General features: G+C 51.8%; 1 protein-coding gene across 1 annotated transcript in view; it reads right to left on the bottom strand.

The window, feature by feature from the left end:
- The window catches only part of LOC140393663 (acidic mammalian chitinase-like), a 93,236-nt gene that overhangs the window by 8,526 nt on the left and 65,530 nt on the right, over window positions 1-19,180 (bottom strand). The window contains exons 8-11 of the mRNA XM_072479950.1: window positions 14,723-14,846; window positions 14,404-14,586; window positions 5,832-5,948; window positions 2,623-2,764 (exon numbers count right to left, since the gene is read on the bottom strand). Coding sequence (XP_072336051.1) covers window positions 2,623-2,764; window positions 5,832-5,948; window positions 14,404-14,586; window positions 14,723-14,846 — 566 coding nt within the window. The remainder of the gene's footprint in view (window positions 1-2,622; window positions 2,765-5,831; window positions 5,949-14,403; window positions 14,587-14,722; window positions 14,847-19,180) is intronic.

Raw genomic sequence — 19,180 nt, forward strand, 5'->3', positions numbered from 1 at the left:
GATTACTGACCAGGGGCTGGGTTATTGAGTGGAGATTACTGACCAGGGGCTGGGTTATTGAGTAGAGATTATTGACCAGGCGCTGGGTTATTGAGTGGATATTATTGACCAGAGGCTGGGTTATTGATTGGGGATTATTGACCAGGGGCTGGGTTATTGAGTAGAGATTATTTACCAGGGGCTGGGTTATTGAGTAGAGATTATTGACCAGGGCCTGGGTTATTGAGGAGATTATTGACCAGGAGCTGGGTTATTGAGTGGAGATTATTGACCAGGGGCCGGGTTATTGAGTGGAGATTATTGACCAGGGGCTGGGTTATTGAGTGGAGATTATTGACCAGGGGCTGGGTTATTGAGTGGAGATTATTGACCAGGGGCTGGGTTATTGAGTGGAGATTACTGACCAGGGGCTGGGTTATTGAGTAGAGATTATTGACCAGGGGCTGGGTTATTGAGGAGATTATTGACCGGGGCTGGGTTATTGAGGAGATTATTGACCAGGGGCTGGGTTATTGAGTGGAGATTACTGACCAGGGGCCGGGTTATTGAGTGGAGATTATTGACCAGGGGCTGGGTTATTGAGTGGAGATTACTGACCAGGGGCTGGGTTATTGAGTAGAGATAATTGGCCAGGGGCTGGGTTATTGAGTGGAGATTACTGACCAGGGGCTGGGTTATTGAGTAGAGATTATTGACCAGGGGCTGGGTTATTGAGGAGATTATTGACCAGGGGCTGGGTTATTGAGGAGATTATTGACCAGGGGCTGGGTTATTGAGTGGAGATTACTGACCAGGGGCTGGGTTTTTGAGTGGAGATTACTGACCAGGGGCTGGGTTATTGAGTGGAGATTACTGACCAGGGGCTGGGTTATTGAGTAGAGATTATTGACCAGGCGCTGGGTTATTGAGTGGATATTATTGACCAGAGGCTGGGTTATTGATTGGGGATTATTGACCAGGGGCTGGGTTATTGAGTAGAGATTATTTACCAGGGGCTGGGTTATTGAGTAGAGATTATTGACCAGGGCCTGGGTTATTGAGGAGATTATTGACCAGGAGCTGGGTTATTGAGTGGAGATTATTGACCAGGGGCCGGGTTATTGAGTGGAGATTATTGACCAGGGGCTGGGTTATTGAGTGGAGATTATTGACCAGGGGCTGGGTTATTGAGTGGAGATTATTGACCAGGGGCTGGGTTATTGAGTGGAGATTACTGACCAGGGGCTGGGTTATTGAGTAGAGATTATTGACCAGGGGCTGGGTTATTGAGGAGATTATTGACCGGGGCTGGGTTATTGAGGAGATTATTGACCAGGGGCTGGGTTATTGAGTGGAGATTACTGACCAGGGGCTGGGTTATTGAGTGGAGATTACTGACCAGGGGTTGGGTTATTGAGTAGAGATTATTGACCAGGGGCTAGGTTATTGAGTGGAGATTATTGACCAGGGGCTGGGTTATTGAGTGGAGATTATTGACCAGGGGCTGGGTTATTGAGTGGAGATTATTGACCAGGGGCTGGGTTATTGAGTGGAGATTATTGACCAGGGGCTGGGTTATTGAGTGGAGATTATTGACCAGGGGATGGGTTATTGAGTGGAGATTATTGACCAGGGGCTGGGTTATTGAGTGGAGATTATTGACCAGGAGCTGGGTTATTGAGCGGAGATTATTGACCAGGGGCTGGGTTATTGAGTGAGGAGATTATTGACTCAGGGGCTGGGTTATTGAGGAGATTATTGACATGGGGCTGGGTTATAGAGCGGGGAGTTATTGACCTAGTTGCTGGTGGTTTTACACAAACCTCATTAAGAAAGAAGCAATTTGGTATAAATTTTGCAAAATGCCTTTCAGTTTTGATATTATTGGCAGCAAAATTACAAAGTTTACAGTAATTTGGGGAGCAGAGAAGGAGAGTGGGTTGATGTCGAGGAGTTTCTTTCCCGTATAGGTCAGGCACAGAGAGGTGCCGTGCTGAGACATGATAACGTCACCCCTGATGGGAGTGTGTCTGGGGAGGTGGTGAAGTAGTGGTATTGGCACTGGACTAGTGGTAGACCCAGGGTAATGCTCTGGGTACCCAGCTTCAAATCCCACCAAGGGAGAGGGTGAAATTTGATTTCAATAAAAATAATAATAAAAGCCCGATGATGAGCATGAAGCCATTGTTGACTCTTGTGAAAACCATCTGGTTCACACGTGTCCCTTTGGGAAGGAAATCTGCTGTCCTTACCTGGTCTGACCTCCATGTGAGTCCAGGCCCACAACAATGTGTTTGCCTCTTAAATGGCCTCTGAAAGTGAGACACAAAGTTCAAGGTGCAATGAGGGGTGGTAACAAACACTGGCCTTTCGAGTGACACCAACATCCCATAAAGAAATAAAGAAAAGCAATGACAGCGTCGCCCCTGAGTGTGTGGTTACAGGGGGGAGAGTTTATAGAGGCAGTGTGCGTTCTAAATGTGGAAATCAGTATTTAAATACATAATGGTAGGCTCAAGTATGACAGCAGGAAGTGATGTTTGGACACAGGAAGTACATGCAGACGCAAGATTTGTTGAAATATTACACACTGCAGCAATATGAAGCAGTTCATGTTTAATTGTGTAACATTTAATAATTTACCAGAATTACTAATGCCAAGAGCAGTCTTCAATGTATTGGTCAACGGGTAAAGTCCTTGATTACAGTGAGTTCCACTGTAATCATCCATATCCAGGGTCCACAATGTGGCACCTCCAAAGTTATTGTCCTTCAGCCACTGAGCCTACAGATAAATAGATGTAAAAATACAATTTACAATTGTTGAATAAAATGTGTCTTCCATCTGAGGATTTATGTATTCTCCTCCAAAGATTAAATGCTCAATAGATTGGCTCGGACATTCCTCTGAGTTCAATTCAGGTTCCGAGGTTGCGAGAGCGGGAAAAGGAGGCCCATGGTAATTTCACATTGCTTTGAGATTTCCAGGACTTTTCCTGGGAAGAGTAACACCAAATGCAGCATTTTAACACCAGGGAAATGAGGGGGGTCAGGTGACTCATGGTGCACGTTCGATGCACTGTGTTCAGGACAAGGAGGAGAGGGGAATATTCCTGCCATCATTTTGAGACAAGGATAATCCTTTTATTTTTCAAAAACTATTCCATCCCAATTATATTGCACCCTGCTATTTTCCAAACAGAATGTTTGAAATAAGAATGTTTTCCCACTTGTCTAAACCTCCATGTTTCCATCAGTCACCCCTATGATATCCTGTTACCCACAGCCTATTACAATAATGATCTGCAAAATCTGTTTTTGTATCCAACCCAAAATATGGAATGTATTCATTGCAGATTGTAGCCATCTGGAATGGCCACTTCTGGCATACAAAATGGACGCTCACAAAGATTGTAGGGGAATGTGGACAATGCTAGACAACAAGCAGGCACAGAGCCTGAATGTATATTTGGGAAGCAGTTACCAGACGGAATCGAAACTCTGGGTCGATTAGCATATTGATGGCCCATCTCCGAGGAACAAAGGACTAACACTCAGGTAGTTGATACTGTTACAGACATCCCGGCGCCAGAAAGACACAAACAAAGCAAGGCCAACGGCCACCTGAGACACGCCCAACCATCAGGGCACCCACCCCTTTTATTGGTTAAGATCGATAACAATGATCGAGAAGCTGCCCAATTAATTGGGACCAAGTTTAAGGCCCGCCTAAAAGCGCGCGAAGCCCCTCCAAGTATAAGAAGGAACCCCACGAGAGATTCGCTCTCTTTGATTTGGCTCTCAGGCGGAGAGATCAATCCACCAGCATCACTAGAAGCAAGTAAGTTCAAGGTCAACGCTCGTACCAGACGGACGACCTTAGCTGTTCTCCTGAATCTCTTCGAACACAACAGCCTGAGATCCGAACAACGGCCATTGTTCCTCTGACTAAGTGGGCACCCGAAGTTAAGTATAGGCGTTAGTGTTAGAGATAGTTTAGTTTGTCAACTGTTGTGCATGAGTAGATCCTACTGTGTGTGTAAATAAATAGTATTGACTTTGAACTAACTAACTGGTGTATTGGCTCTTTGATCGGTATTCGGGTTTGAACCTTGTGGCGGTGTCGAGAGATACCTGGCGACTCTGAAAGTAAACATAATTAGGATTAAGGAATGATGTGGAGATGCCGGCGTTGGACTGGGGTGAGCACAGAAAGAAGTTTTACAACACCAGGTTAAAGTCCAACATGTTTGTTTCGATGTCACTAGCTTTCGGAGCGCTGCTCCTTCCTCAGGTGAATGAAGAGGTATGTTCCAGAAACATATATATAGACAGATTCAAAGATGCCAGACAATGCTTGGAATGCGAGCATTGGCAGGTGATTAAATCTTCACAGATCCAGAGATGGGGTGACCCCAGGTTAAAGAGGTGTGAATTGTGTCAAGCCAGGACAGTTGGTAGGATTTTGCAATCCTGTGAAACTGGGGCTCTGTCCCCAGGTTGGCATGGGCTGCAGAGAATCCAGCCCGCAATATCTCTGGGAGGGTGGAGAACAACAGGAGTGACCACCTCATTGTTGGATTATCACTCTGTGCCCAATTCTTTAGCTCAAATTTTTTCCCAGCCTGTCTTACCTGACACTCGAGTCAGGCCAGGCCACATCCAGGCAGGTGATCGTGACCCTAGGACCCAGCATCAAAATGCCGCTGAGTGAAACAGACATTTTTACTGAGCTGCTGTAAACCAGCTATGTTTAAATGTCCTTTGCAGTTCTAAGGTGCTTGACATTCAGGTCTGAGGTAAAGGTATAAGGTAAATGGATGGAATTGGAGGGGGTGGAGGGAGGATTAGAGGGGGGATGGTTTCGAAGTCAGTGGGGGGGGGGGGAAAAATCAGTGATTGGGATGATGGGATATCAGCAGGGGATCAGAGGTCAGGGTGTTGGAGGTACGGAGGCCAGAGATCAGGGGCGAAATTCTCCCCAAACGGCGCGATGTCCGCCGACTGGCGCCCAAAACGGCGCCAATCAGACGGGCATCGCGCCGCATCTTTGGGGGCCGAGCCCCACCATTGAGGGGCTAGGCCGGTGCCGGAGGGATTTCCGCGCCGCCAGCTGGCGGAAACGGCCTTTGTTGCCCCCCCAGGACCCCGGAGCCCACCCACGCCGCCTTGTCCCGCTGGTAAATAGGTAGTCTAATTTACGCCGGCGGGACAGGCAATTTATCGGCGGGACTTCGGCCCATCCGGGCCGGAGAATCCAGCGGGGGGGCCCGCCAACCGGCGCGGCCCGATTCCCGCCCCCGCCGAATATCCGGTACCGGAGACTTCGGCAACCGGCGGGGGCGGGATTCACGGCAGCCAACGGCCATTCTCCGACCCGCTGGGGGGTCGGAGAATGACGCCCCAGAGGTCAGAGATTTGGGTTTGGGGGAGGATGGGGGGGCCGGGTTCAAAGTTTGGGATGATCGGAGGTCAGAGGGGACGGAGGTGGGGGTGTCAAGATCAGGGGGTCAGAGTTCAGGGGATCATGACAGGCCTCAGGGCAGGGCGTCGGGCATTGGGGTGGGAAGGTGTCGGGCCTCGGGTGGGTGTGTCAGGCCTCGGGTGAGGTCAGGTCGGGCCTGGGGGTGAGGGTAGAGAGCGGGTCTACAACTGCAACATTATCAACTCAAAGATGTTCCTGGTTTTTACAGCAGCTGTTACACTGGTAATTTAGGATCGGCAACTTTAATTTGAATCTACTTGCCTCAGAACAGATCATCAGTTATAACTTAAATACACGGAGATAAAGTCAATTCTTACACGTTGATGTTCAGATTATGTTTAAAATGTGTGATTATTATAACTCCTACCTTAGTTTTGAAGCTTTGCTGGTCATCATATCCGACCCATTCATTACCTTTGAATGCATAAGGAACCTTCTGATCTTCAATCATTTTTTTGGTAGCACCTTTCAAAAATGGACAGATCTGTCAATCAATAAGAATAAGTATCATTAACATGTCAAATGAATGCCGTTCTCCCATAGTTTCAATCCTATTTTTACTTTAGTCAAATTATATTCATAATTAATAAAGTATATTTTTACCCATGAAAGAAGACGAATGTTGAAGAGTGAAAATCTCACTAAAATGAAAATATGTATCACCAAATAAACACAACTTGATATTAAGTCTGAAATGTGTGTGTAATTATCTTTTTAATGCTGACAGTGATGGGATGGAGCCTTCACCATCTCACCAATTCTTTTCCAAAGACACAGGGATTCTCTGATCCAGTGCCGGAGCGGAGAATCGCCGGGCGTTGCGCGAATCCCACGACGCCGCTCAGACGCCGGGCTGCCGATTCTCCAGCGATTGGAGAATCACCGCCAATGGCGCCGGCACAGTCGCTGTGGCGCCAGTCGGGGGTCGCTCAACGCGGCCCTCCCCGGCTGAGTGCCCGCCAAGTTCGGCCGAGTCCCGCCGGCGTCGTTCACGTGTGGTCCTACCTGGTGGGACCTCGGCATTCTGGCTGTGGGGCCGTCCTGGTGGGGGGAGGGGGGAATCCGACTCCGAGACGGGGACCTTCACGGTGGCCAGGCCCGCGATCGGGGGCTACCGATCGGCGGCCGGGCTGATTCCAGGGTGGGCCTATGTTCCTCTGCACCGGGCCCCTGTAGGGCTCCGCCATGTTGCCCGGGGCCAGTGCGGAGAGGGCAACCCATGCACATGCCCGGATCCGCGCGGGCCGTGGTGCACATACGCAGACCCGCGCGGGCCGTGGTGCACATACGCAGACCCGCGCGGGCCGTGGTGCACATACGCAGACCCGCGCGGGCCGTGGTGCACATACGCAGACCCGCGCGGGCCGTGGTGCACATACGCAGACCCGCGCGGGCCGTGGTGCACATACGCAGACCCGTGCGGGCCGTGGTGCACATACGCAGACCCGCGTGGGCCGTGGTGCACATACGCAGACCCGCGCGGGCCGTGGTGCACATACGCAGACCCGCGCGGGCCGTGGTGCACATACGCGGACCCGCGCGGGCCGTGGTGCACATACGCAGCCACACCGCCCGTATCGGCAGCTGGTGCTGCATGAAGCGCTCCAGTGCCGCGCTGGCCCCCTTTGCTGCTCTTAGCGGCCAGTTGACGCCATCGCAAAACGCTCCGGCATCAACATTTAGCCCCATTACCGGAGAATCCCGCCCAGAAACCGTAGGCTTTATGAATGAGCGCAGCTTTTTATGGCATGAAATTATGTGTATGCTCTTTTTGTAATCCCTGTCATGTGTATATACACTCAGATATAACGTCAATTATCACCTGTACTTTAGATGATGTTAATACCGGGAGGCACAGTGGCAGTGGGTTAGCACTGGGCCTCACGGCACTGAGGTCCCAGGTTCAATCCCGGCCCCGGGTCACTGTCCGTGTGGAGTTTGCACATTCTCCCCGTGTCTGTGTGGCTCTCACCCCCACAACCCAAAGATGTGCAGGGTAGGTGGATTGGCCACGCGAAATTGTCCTTAATTGGAAAAAAAGAACTGGGTACTCTAAATTTATTTTTAAAAATAATGTCAAGACATCATTAAAGGGGCTGTTTAGCACAGGGCTAAATCGCTGGCTTTGAAAGCAGACCAGGCCAGCAGCACGGTTCAATTCCCGTAACAGCCTCCCCGAACAGGCGCCGGAATGTGGCGACTAGGGGCTTTTCACAGTAACTTCATTGAAGCCTACTCGTGACAATAAGTGATTTTCATTTTTCATTTCATTTAATTGTATGCAGATATTTGAATGAATTTCCTGCTCCAAATGATGGTCCATTAATTCATTTTGAAAAACCAGTACATTGTACCATTGAAGATTTTAAAACATTTTATGCATTATTTTCCATTACAGTTATAACCCGTCAGGTGTGCGTTTGGCTCCGTTAGCGACTCTCTGAGCCCAGTCGCTGTGGGTTCCACGTCAGGACTTCAGTGGAAACTCTTGATTTACTGAGAGGCTGCCATATTGTTAGAAACCCGCCCCTCAAATGAGATGTTAAACTTTATTCTTCTCTGCCTATTTAGCAAGTTGCTGCCATGTTTTAATTGGCCCGACATTGCTGTGAATAACATCATTGGAACTGATTACATGGATATTCATATCGTTGATATTTCTGTGGGATTTTCTCTGTGCTAAATAACTACTGTGATTGTTCAGTGTATTTGAAGCACTTTGTGATGTCTCTGTGACCTGTGATCAGGTGAGATCTAAGCCTGGAATTTCCCTGAAGGTTTTTCTGATCTCCACCCACAGTATTAGTGGAGGAGCTGTAAAAATAGTGGGCTGGATTCTCCACAAATGGGGCTATGTCTCCATGCCAACGTAGAAACGTGGTGTTTCACTCCCCAGTTTCCTGCAAAAAATAGAGAACAATTCACTTTCCTGCAGGGGGCTGGCAGTGATCCGGGGTGCTTCCCGCAGCTTTGGCTGCGGATAAGGGCCCCGCACTTCCAGTTGCAAAGTCCGCGCATGCGCACTGTGGCGGCCTCCAGCGGCCGCGGTGAGCGCCATGGCTGATTCGGACCGTGGACCAGCACTAAGAAACAAGGTCCCTCTGAACGGCCCCACGCCGCTCCATCCGACCCACCCAATCGCTGCCCCGACCGCCCATAAGCCCCCCCCCCCCCCGGTGATAGATCCCCCCCCCCGCTCCCCACCAGGGCAGCCGCGGACTGCGTCCGCAATCGCCGTGCGGGAATCCCGACTGGCCATACCTGGTTAGAACCGCGCTGCCGGGAAATCGAGCGATCGTGGTCAGAGTATCGCTGGGAGGGCCTCTGGCAATAGCCCCTCAGCTGCGCAGCACCAGGCCCGATTCGGGCGTCAAAGTCGATTCTCCGCCCCTGCTGCTTGCCAGGCGCGATTTCGGCGCGGGGCTGCGCAGATTCCAGCACAGTGAATTGTGTCATTTCAGTGGGAATTTGTGTTGAAGTTGGAGTGGGCGGGGGGGACGGGAGTGATTTTATTCTTTCTCAGGCTGACAGATTTGATAATAATCTGATCAATCAGAATTCATTGCAACTAAAATGGTGGGTGTGTTGAGTTTAATCAGATTCAGGGCAGGATTCTCTCTTCCCTTAGCCATGTGTTTCCCGGCAACACGCCGTTCCCTGGCAGAGGGATCTGTCATCCCACTGCTTGTCAGCGGGATTTCCCATTGAAGCCACCCCGCACCACTGGGAAACCCACAAGCTGGGGGGGGGGGGGGGGGGGGGCTGCCAGTGGGATCTTCCTGAGCAGCGAATTCTGGTTTAACTCAGAATAAGGGTTCTGGGGATAAGGTTGAAAAGTGGAGTTGGGGATTATCACATCAGATCAGTCATGATCTCACTAAATTTTGCAGCAGACCTGATGGGCTGAATGGCCCACTGCTTCTCCTAGGTATTATGGTCTTATGGCCCAATATAACACACCATTTATACAGAAAAACAATGAGTCACCTGTAAAGATTTACTTCATTTTTAAATACCTCATCAAATTGCTTCCCAAATGTTGAACTCATCCACTCGTTTAGGTCTAGTCCTCAATCAAACTACTGAACAATGGGGCGGTTCACTCAAGTGAATCATCTTCTACTTCCGCACACTGATGCACTATCAATTACAACGAGACGAGAAGAGAGAGTAATCGAGGGTTTATTACACAGAGATGTGTGGCCTCCTACAGCTGCTGCCGAAAAGGCTGCTGTTCGGTGAGCACACACATTTATACTCCGCCTACTGGGCGGAGCCAGCAGGCAGGGATCTACCCCCGTACCTGTAGTACAGGGGCCTTACCGTAATACCCTCGTATGCAGGGCTGTATATACAATATAATGCAACAGTGGTGACTACCACATTCACCCCCTGTTAAAAATGAGTCCAGCGGGGGGGGGGGGGTGGAAAACTATTTACATACAGGTTGTCATTAAAATTTTAGAGAAGGTTACAAATTTAGATGATCGGGCACCTTGATACATCGTTGAGAGCGCCGCAGTGCTGGTGGCGAGTCAGGCGTCAGCTCAGTCATCGGTGACTCCGGGAGCATGTCGACATCCTTTTCATTCCCAGGTGGGACCAAGGGGAGGGAGGACGGATTGTCCTGGAGCAGGGGCTGTGGTGGGGTGCGCTGGGGGAAGGGAGGGTGGTGCCGGGGCAGAGGGGTGGGGGTGTGTGGGGACCCAGCTGGTGCCAGGTCCCTGAGGGAGACTGGGTCTTGGCGGCCATCAGGGTACGCTACGTAGGCGTACTGCGGGTTTGCGTGGAGTAGCTGCGTAGCTGTACCCTCTCACCCAACGGGTCCGCCTTGTGGAGCTACACGTGCTTGCGGAGGAGAACGGGTCCTGGAGCTGCCAGCCACGTTGGGAGCGAAACCCCAGAGGTGGACTTCCTGGGGAGGGCAAAGAGTCGTTCATGGGGGGTTTCGTTAGTCGCCGTGCACAGGAGCGACCGAATGGTGTGGGGTGCGTCGGGGAGGACCTCTGCCAGTGGGAGGCCGGGAGATATCTGGACCGTAGGGCCAGCTGGACGGCCCTCCAGACCGTCCCATTCTCCCGCTCCACCTGCCCGTTTCCCCTGGGGTTGTAGATGGTCGTCCTGCTCGAGGTAATGCCCCTGTTGAGCAGGTACTGACGCAGCTCCTCGCTCATAAGTGAGGATCCCCGGTCGCTGTGGACGTAGGCGGGGAAACCGAACAGAGCGAAGATGGTGTTGAGGGTTTTGTTGACGGTGGCAGATGTCATTTCGGGGCATGGGATGGTGAAGGGGAATCTGGAATATTCGTCGACCACATTGAGAAAATACATGTTGCGGTCGGTGGAAGGGGGGCCCTTTGAAGTCCACACTGTGGCGTTCAAAGGGGCGGGAGGCCTTCACCAGGCGCGCACGGTCTGGCCGGTAGAAGTGTGGTTTACACTCCGCGCAGACCTGGCAGTCTCTGGTGACAGCCCTGACTTCCTCGATGGAGTAGGGCAGATTGCGGGCCTTAATGAAGTGATAAAAGCGGGTGACCCCCGGGTGACAGAGATCGCCGTGCAGGGTCTGTAGTTGGTCCACTTGTGCGCTGGCACATGTACCTCGGGACAGGGCATCGGGGGGCTCGTTGAGCTTACCGGGGGGATACAAAATCTCTTAATTAAAGGTGGAGAGCTCGATCCTCCACCGCAAGATCTTATCATTTTTGATCTTACCCCGCTGGGTGTTGTTAAACATGAAGGAAACTGACCGTTGGTCTGTGAGGAGACAGCTTCAATGATAGCTTGAGCCTCCTTTTCGACGGAGGCGTGCCGAATTTCGGAGGCATGGAGGGTGCGGGAAAAGAATGCCACGGGCCTGCCTGCCTGGTTGAGGGTGGCGGCCAGAGCGACGTCTGATGCATCGCTCTCGACTTGGAAGGGGAGCGTCTCGTCGACCGTGTGCATCGCGGCCTTGGCGATGTCGGCCTTGATAAGGTTGTGAGCCTGCTGAGCCATGGCCGTCAGTGGGAAACCGGTGGAGTGGACGAGTGGGCGGGCCTTGTCCGCATAGTTTGGGACCCACTGGTTGTAGTACGAAAAGAACCCCAGGCATCGTTTGAGGGCCTTGGGGCAGTGGGGAAGGGGGAGTTCCATGAGGGGGCACTTGCGATTGGGGTCGGGCCCTAGAACTCCGTTCTGAACCACATAGCCGAGGATGGCTAATCGGTTCGTGCTGAACACACACTTCTTGTTGTAGGTTAGGTTGAGGAGTTTGGCGGTGTGGAGAAATTTGGAAAGGTTAGCGTCGTGGTCCTGCTGGTCATGGCCGCAGATGGTGATGTTATCCAGGTACGGGAAAGTGGCCTGCAGTCCGTACCAGTCAACCATTCGGTCCATCTCCCGTTAGAAGACTGAGACCCCGTTAGTGACGCCGAAGGGAACCCGAAAGAAATGGTAAAGGCTTCAAACGTGGTGTACGGGCGGTCCGCCTTGCGAATGGGGAACTGGTGGAAGACAGATTTCAGGTCCACTGTCGAGAAGACCCGGTACTGTGCAATCTGATTGACCATATCAGATATGCGTGGGAGGGGGTACGTGTCGAGCTGCGTGTACCGATTGATGGTCTGACTGTAGTCAACGACCATCCTGTTTTTCTCCCCAGTTTTGACCACTACCACTTGGGCTCTCCAGGGGCTGTTGCTGGCCTCGATGATACCTTCCCGCAGCAGCCGCTGGACCTCAGACCTGATGAAGGTCCTGTCCTGGGCGCTGTACCGTCTGCTCCTGGTGGCGATGGGTTTGCACTCTGGGGTGAGGTTTGCAAACAGAGAAGATGGGTCGACTTTAAGGGTCGCGAGGCCGCACACAGTAAGGGATGATAGGGGCCCACCAAATTTCAGTGTTAGGCTCTGGAGGTTGCACTGGAAGTCCAGGTCGACTAGCAAAGCAGAGCAGAGGTTGGGGAGGACGTAGAGCCGGAAACCGCTGAACTCTACACCCTGGATGGTGAGGGTGGCGATGCAGTACCCCCGGATCGCCACGGAGTGGGATCCGGAGGCCAGGGAGATTCTTTGGTTAATGGGGTGTACGCGAGGGAGCAGCACCTTACCGTATCGGGGTGGATGAAGCTGTCAGTGCTCCCGGAGTCCAGAAGGCAGGATATCTCATGCCCGTCGACCTTCACCTTTGTCGACGCGGTCGCGAGATTGTGCGGTCGGGACTGGTTGATCGTGACGGAGGCGAGATGTGGCTGGTCGTCGGCGGTGGCAGGCGATGAGCGGCCTGATGAGGTGCCCGACGGGCAGGGGTCCTCAGGCGGGGAGGATGGCGGTGACCATGGGCCGCACACGTCCTGAGGCAGGCAAGATGGCTCCGCCCATTGGTTGTGAGGCAAGCAAGATGGCGGCGCCCACGGGCCGCACGTGGTCTGAGGCGAGGAAGATGGCGGCGCCCACTGGCCGCACGCGGCGGGTGCAGGGACAATAGCGGCGATTGAGCGGGCCTGGCACACTGCAGCGAAATGTTCTTTCTTGCCACAGGCCTTGCAGAGCGCGCTCCGCGCCGGGCAGCGCTGCCGGGGGTGTTTTGTCTGTCTGCAGAAGTAGCACCTGGGTCCCCCGGGATTGGTTGGCTGCCGCGCGGCGCAGGCGTGGGGTTGGCTGGGGGCGGTCGCTGATGGGGTTCACAATGGGGTGGCCGCTGGCGGGGTCCATGATACACAGGGGGTTGGGCTGGGCAGGTCGGGGGCATACGCCTGTACGTTGCGTGAGGTGACTGTGAGCGAGAGCGCTAGTTTCTTGGTCGCCGCGAGGTCAAGCGTTGCCCCTTCTAAGAGGCGCTGGCGGGTGTAGGCCGACCCTATGCCCCTAATGAACGCGTCTCTAAGTAGCAGGTTAGAATTTTCAACAGCTGAAACGGCCTGGCAATCACAGTCTCTCACCAGGGCGAGCAGGGCATGCCAGAAATCTTCCACAGCCTGGCGTAGATCTTGTTGGTCTGCTGAGCGTAGTTCTCCTTCAGTAGCGCCATGGCCTCTGCGTAGGTAGGCGCGTCCTGGATGAGGGGAAAGACATCGGAGCTCAGCCGCGTGTACAGAATCTGGAGCTTCTGTGCTTCTGGGATTGGGTCTGTCGCAGATCCCATGTATGCTTCAAAGCAAGCTAGCCAATGTGCAAAGTCCTTTTTGGCGTGTCTGCTTGAGGATGTAGGGATGTACCCCCGTACCTGTAGCACAGGGGCCTTACCGTAATACCCTCGTATGCAGTGCAGTATATACAATATAATACAACAGTGGTGACTACCACACACACGAATGAATTGGTGGATTTCAGCACAAAATATACTTCAGCATGTTTAAATGAAAGGTTGTATGATGTTTGGTGTCAGCGTCTCCCAGTTGTTCTCCCACGACTGGCGCGGGGCCCCATGTCGGGCTGGAGGTAGCTGTCAGCATCTCAACACGACGGGCGGCATTCTCCAGTCTCCCCGCCATGTGTTTCCTGTTCGCTGGCAGCGGGATTCCCCCTTCCCACCGCTTGTCAATGGGATTTTCCATTTGAACCCACCCCAGGCCGCCGGGATGGGAAACCGCTGCCATCAGGAAGAAAGATTCCCAACGTCCGGAGAATGCCGGCCAATCATTCCACTGATTTGTTTCTGGAGAAGCAAAACCTCTCATAGTTTCCAGAAAAATAAAGTTGGCGGCACTCATCTGTTCCTATACCTATTTCAACCTGATTCTAGACAAATAAATATGTACACATAGAAATATAATATAGATTTAATATCCATTGCAATCTTTATTCAGATACACAAAGCATCTACTTAATCTCCTCCAGGACCAGCGAGAAAATTCTACCACAATATTTTGTAACAATTTATTCCTGATCACTTTCTATTTAAGATCAATTTCTGAGAATTGATAATTTGATAATTTGATGATATTTGCAGCATTATTACCTCGTGGTACGGCAAGAATCCACGTTGGCCGGTGTATGGACTAATGGACCCACCAACAGTCACTGGAGCGCCAATCCCTGTTTTGGAGGTTTTAAGGATGTAACTATTTCCATAGGTTGGAAATGTCACAAGTAGTTTCGCTGCCGGTGCACCTCGGTCCCTCCAGTATTTTAAAACATAATCCTGCAAAATAATAGAGCTTGATATCTTAATTGAGGTTTTACAAACTCAAAGTATTTCCTCTAATATTCTGGTGAAATTTCAAATAACGATGAAAAATCATGACGTGGAGATGTCACCTTTTATTAAACATACTTACGACATTAAAGTTCCTTTGTTCACCTTTGTCAGCAGAGCCACGGTGTAGGGGGCTGTTGTGTGCAGTTAATTTATTCCACGGACCATTAAATTGTAAGGTCAGCACGGAGATAAAGTCCAGGTATCTGTTCAAAAAATGCAAAATTAATTATTACAATTGAAAATTCGAATAATTGTTAATTATGGGCATGATTTAACCTTCTCGTTAAATAGCCAGTTAAATAGCGGGAAAGGTCAAAATCGAGATTCACTCCGGGCATGAGTTAGTTTGCTATCTAACCAGCCCACTCCCAACAGTGAGTTTCGGGTCCCGCCCAAATATGGAGAGCATATCATCAAGCCCAATTTGTATTAATTGCCATTTTATTAGCAAGATTGAAGTCAAAGTAACAGTTGCCCGGGAATTAACCAGTTGCCCAGCGAGAAATCATGCGGTCGTCGTTTAGTACCCCTTATCAACACCGTGTAGCTGGCACGATGACTGCTGAGGGGAAGTCAGGAGGGGAGTGGCCATTTCAGTTTTCTGGCATGTAGCTCAAGGGCAGCGAAGCTGCTGGCCCAGGGCTCTGGAGAGGGTGGTGGACACATTCACACACATACACACACACACACACACACACAAACAAACCCTCAGGGGGTTTGGGCGTGGTCGGGGGTCTGAAGGTGTCCAGGTCGGGTGTTACCCCTGAGCCGGGGTTTGGGGGTGAGGGTGGTGAGTGGTTTATCGTACGTGCGGCCTTCAAGCCATCTTACAATATTGTGGAGACCCATAACAGGGGCAACTACAGCTGCTGCGTGCCTGTCCAACTAAACACTTCCCTGAAAAGAGCCCTGTTCTTGGTTACATACTGAATGTCACTTTAACTCCCTTTGACTGTGAGCAGCCTCAAGCTTCATAGCTGAAGGCTACTGCTAATAAGGAATTGGCATTGTTAGTTATGTGAGCATTTCACAGCTGCAGGTTGTGTTTGCTACTTGCTCCTGCTGGTGGCTGCAGATTCCTGGAGGCTGCTGTTGCTGTTTCCTTCCTTTTCTGTAGCCGGAAAAAAAGGGCAATTTTTTCTAAGATACCTGGGTCCTGGAACACCGGGCTCAGGATGGGTCCAGAAGGCAATCTGGTTTCAAGCAAGAAGACGCTGTGGGACCTGGTATGCAAAATTGTTCCAAACGGGCACCTGATGACGCCGTTGAAGAAATGCTTTTGCAGATTGCTGATGCTTTTGTTGTTTGTGTGGTGAATGATGCATGTAATTGACACGTCACCGTGGGTTAAACATGCTGGGAGGCACGGATATTCATTTGCACCCTGAGTGCCGGTGGAATATGTGGATGCCAGCATTTGGATCCGGTGAGGTTGGGCCGTGATGTGCACACCTAGGAATTTGAAGCTGTCAAACATCTCCACCTCGGCACCATTGATGATGACAGGGGTTTGTACAGTACTTTGCTTCCTGGCATCAATGACCAGCTCCTTAGTTTTGCTTAGTTTTTCCTTAGTTCTTGTACTTATAACAATGAATTGGATGATGGAACAACATGTAATATCTCAAATTTCACAGATGACACCAATTTGTGTGGGAGGGTGAGCTGTGAGGAGGATGCAGCGATGCTTCAGTGTGATTTGGACAAGTTGAGTGAGTGGGAAAATGAATGGCAGATGAAGGATAATTTAGAGAAATAGGGGGAGGGGTTCTCTGATCCTGAGGCTAAATGTTGACGCCGTCGTGAACACCGTTGCGTTTTACGACGGTGTCAATAGGCCCCCAGGAGCAGCGATCCTGAGCCCTACAGGGGGCCAACACGGCACTGGAGCGACTCACGCAGCTCCAGCTGCCGAAACCGGCGTCAAACGGGTGGCGCGGGTCTGCGTATGCGCGTTACGGCCGGCGCAAACTCGCGCATGCGCGCTAGTTTCCTTCTCTGCGCGGCCACGACGCAACATGGCGTAGAGCTACAGGGGGCCGGCGCAGAGTAAAAGAGGCCCCCACCAGGAGAAGCCAGCCCGCCACTCGGTAGACCCCGATCGCTGGCCAGGCCACGGTGGAGGCCCCCCCCACCCCCGGGTCGGAACCTGCCCACCCCCCACCAGGCCGCCCTCCGCAAGATGGACGGCGAGGTCCCGCCGGGTAGGACCACATGTGACATCTCGCTGACATCTCGGTGGCCACTTGGCCCATCCCACGCGGAGAATCGTCAGAGGGACCGCGTAGTGTGGCCCCCGACCGACACCTGGAGTATTGTGGGCAGTTTTGGTCTCCTTCTCTGAGGAAGGATGTTCTTGCTCTTCAGGGAGTGCAGTGAAGGTTTACCAGTGATGCACTAGTGGTGACTACCACAACCAGACTGATTCCTGGGATGGCGGGACTGGCATTCGAGGAGGGATTGAATCGGTTAGGATTGTATTCGCTGGAGATCAGTAGAATGAGGGGGTTCTCATATAAAACCTATAAAATTGTACAGGACTGGACAGGGTCGATGCAGGAAGGATGTTCCCGATGGTGTGGGGGGGGGGACTGGACAGGGTAGATGCAGGAAGGATGTTCCCGATGGCGCAGATCACTTGTGCTCTCGGTTTTCCTGGGAGAACACCTATACGACCCGTGGCACTAGGTTCAAAGTGGGCTGTTAGCCGTGTGTGCAGCTGCATGGCTGCCTTGCCGGCTGTGGCAACGGTGTTCCCTGCCCGTCCACCCCGACCCCACAGCCCACCTCCAGGCCAACTCCCGCTACTCCCCCCAGCCCTGGCAGGAGGCTCCCGGCCAGCGACACAACTGTCAGCAAATTATGGCGATGGTGCGTACCTTCCTTACCCCCTCGCTCTCCCTCTGCAGCCACGAGGCCAGTTTCACAATGTTTAAAGCACAAGTGAACTCGGCCCGTCAGAGGCGGCGAATCGTGGAGGCCCCGGAGGATACTGGGTCGGCCCACTAATGATATGCAAACGGTGTTCACTGTACATGCAGAGTGAAACGCACTGACGCCATTTTGACGGAGAGTCACGATTTGGCGTCGGAAGCTATTCTCCGTCCAATCGCATTTCACGATTCTGGCGGCGGCTAACGGACAGCCGTGTCTGTTGGCTTCAAGTTATGATTCTGTGAGTATGACCACGCCAGGCTGTTGCGTGGATAATCTGTGAGACAGCTCGTCCAACTTTGGCACAAGCCCCCAGATGTTAGTGAGGAGGATTTTGCAGGATTGGCAGGTCTACATTTGCCGTTGTTGCTTCTGGTGCCAAGGTTGATGTTGTGTTGTCCGTCCAATTTTATTCCAAACCCGAGGTCCTGCCCCCAGGGCCCCCCGCACGCTCCCTAATGGCCGGGGTTCGTGAGCTCCCGAACGATTGGTGTCGAGCGGGTCACGTGATTCCTGGAGCCCGCCCCTTAAACGGGCCGCACTACCACAATATCGTTGCCGGTTACACTGTGTAAGTGGAGTCCACGCTGGAACGCTGATACCTCCTCTACGTTTCAGTTCTCGTCCCATCTTTAATTTTTGATGTTCAGGCCAAGTTTGAAGACGGATTTCTCAGCGAAGCCACCAGGTGGCAGTGTTCACCGGATTGGAGAATCGTATCCCAGACATTGGGAAATGTCGAGAGGCCTCAATCTCCGTGGTTAACATCACCCTCCCTCCCCCGCCCCCTCCACCACACCGCCCCCCCTCCCGCCCCACCTTCCGTGCTGCTTAATTCAGGGAAGCACCGGGAATCTGGCTAGCAGTACAGCTGAAGGAAATTGGGAAGCTGAGCAGAAAGAATAAAGCTGAACCAGAATGAAAGTAACAAACATGGCTCTGTGACATGGACAAAATGGTTCATTTGTGTGAATCTTCATTCAGAAATGTTCCCCTGGTGCTGCTTGTTGCCAGCTAAACAGAACAAGAGGAAGTGTCATTAAAACCGGCCCCGGGACTGAACCCTCGATAGTTCAATGGTGCTCGGTGAGGAACATTGTATGAGGAAGAATTGGATTTAAAATGGCTGATTGGGAGTAAGGGAGAGCTCCCTGTCACCACATTCTAAATGAACAATATTCAAAACCTTCAGAGGTTATGGTGAATAAAACTCCTTGACTTGTGATTTTTAACTTTTTTTTGTAGCCATTAGGTTTGCTGATTGTGAATGTTGCAGATGGGAGAAGGCGAATCGATGGCGAAGTGCTGAATTTTAGCACATTGATGCACGATCAATTGCATAAAGACGAAAGTTGGGTACAACTGTGGCTTTATTACAGTCAGATGCGTGGCCTCCTGCTGCAGCTGGCGAAATGGCAGGGCACTGGAGGTCATGCATATTTATACAGTTCTCCGTGGGCGGAGCCAGCCGGCAGGAGCTACTGGCGAACCTGTAGTGCAGGTCCTACCTTCCATCTCCTATTACAGTGGTTCACCACACACAATAATTAAGGAGTTCTGAATCAACTCTTTAGATCGTGATTGTAGACTGAGTGGTCACGTG

Source organism: Scyliorhinus torazame, chromosome 17, assembly GCF_047496885.1.
Source record: "Scyliorhinus torazame isolate Kashiwa2021f chromosome 17, sScyTor2.1, whole genome shotgun sequence".
Lineage (NCBI taxonomy): Eukaryota > Metazoa > Chordata > Chondrichthyes > Carcharhiniformes > Scyliorhinidae > Scyliorhinus > Scyliorhinus torazame.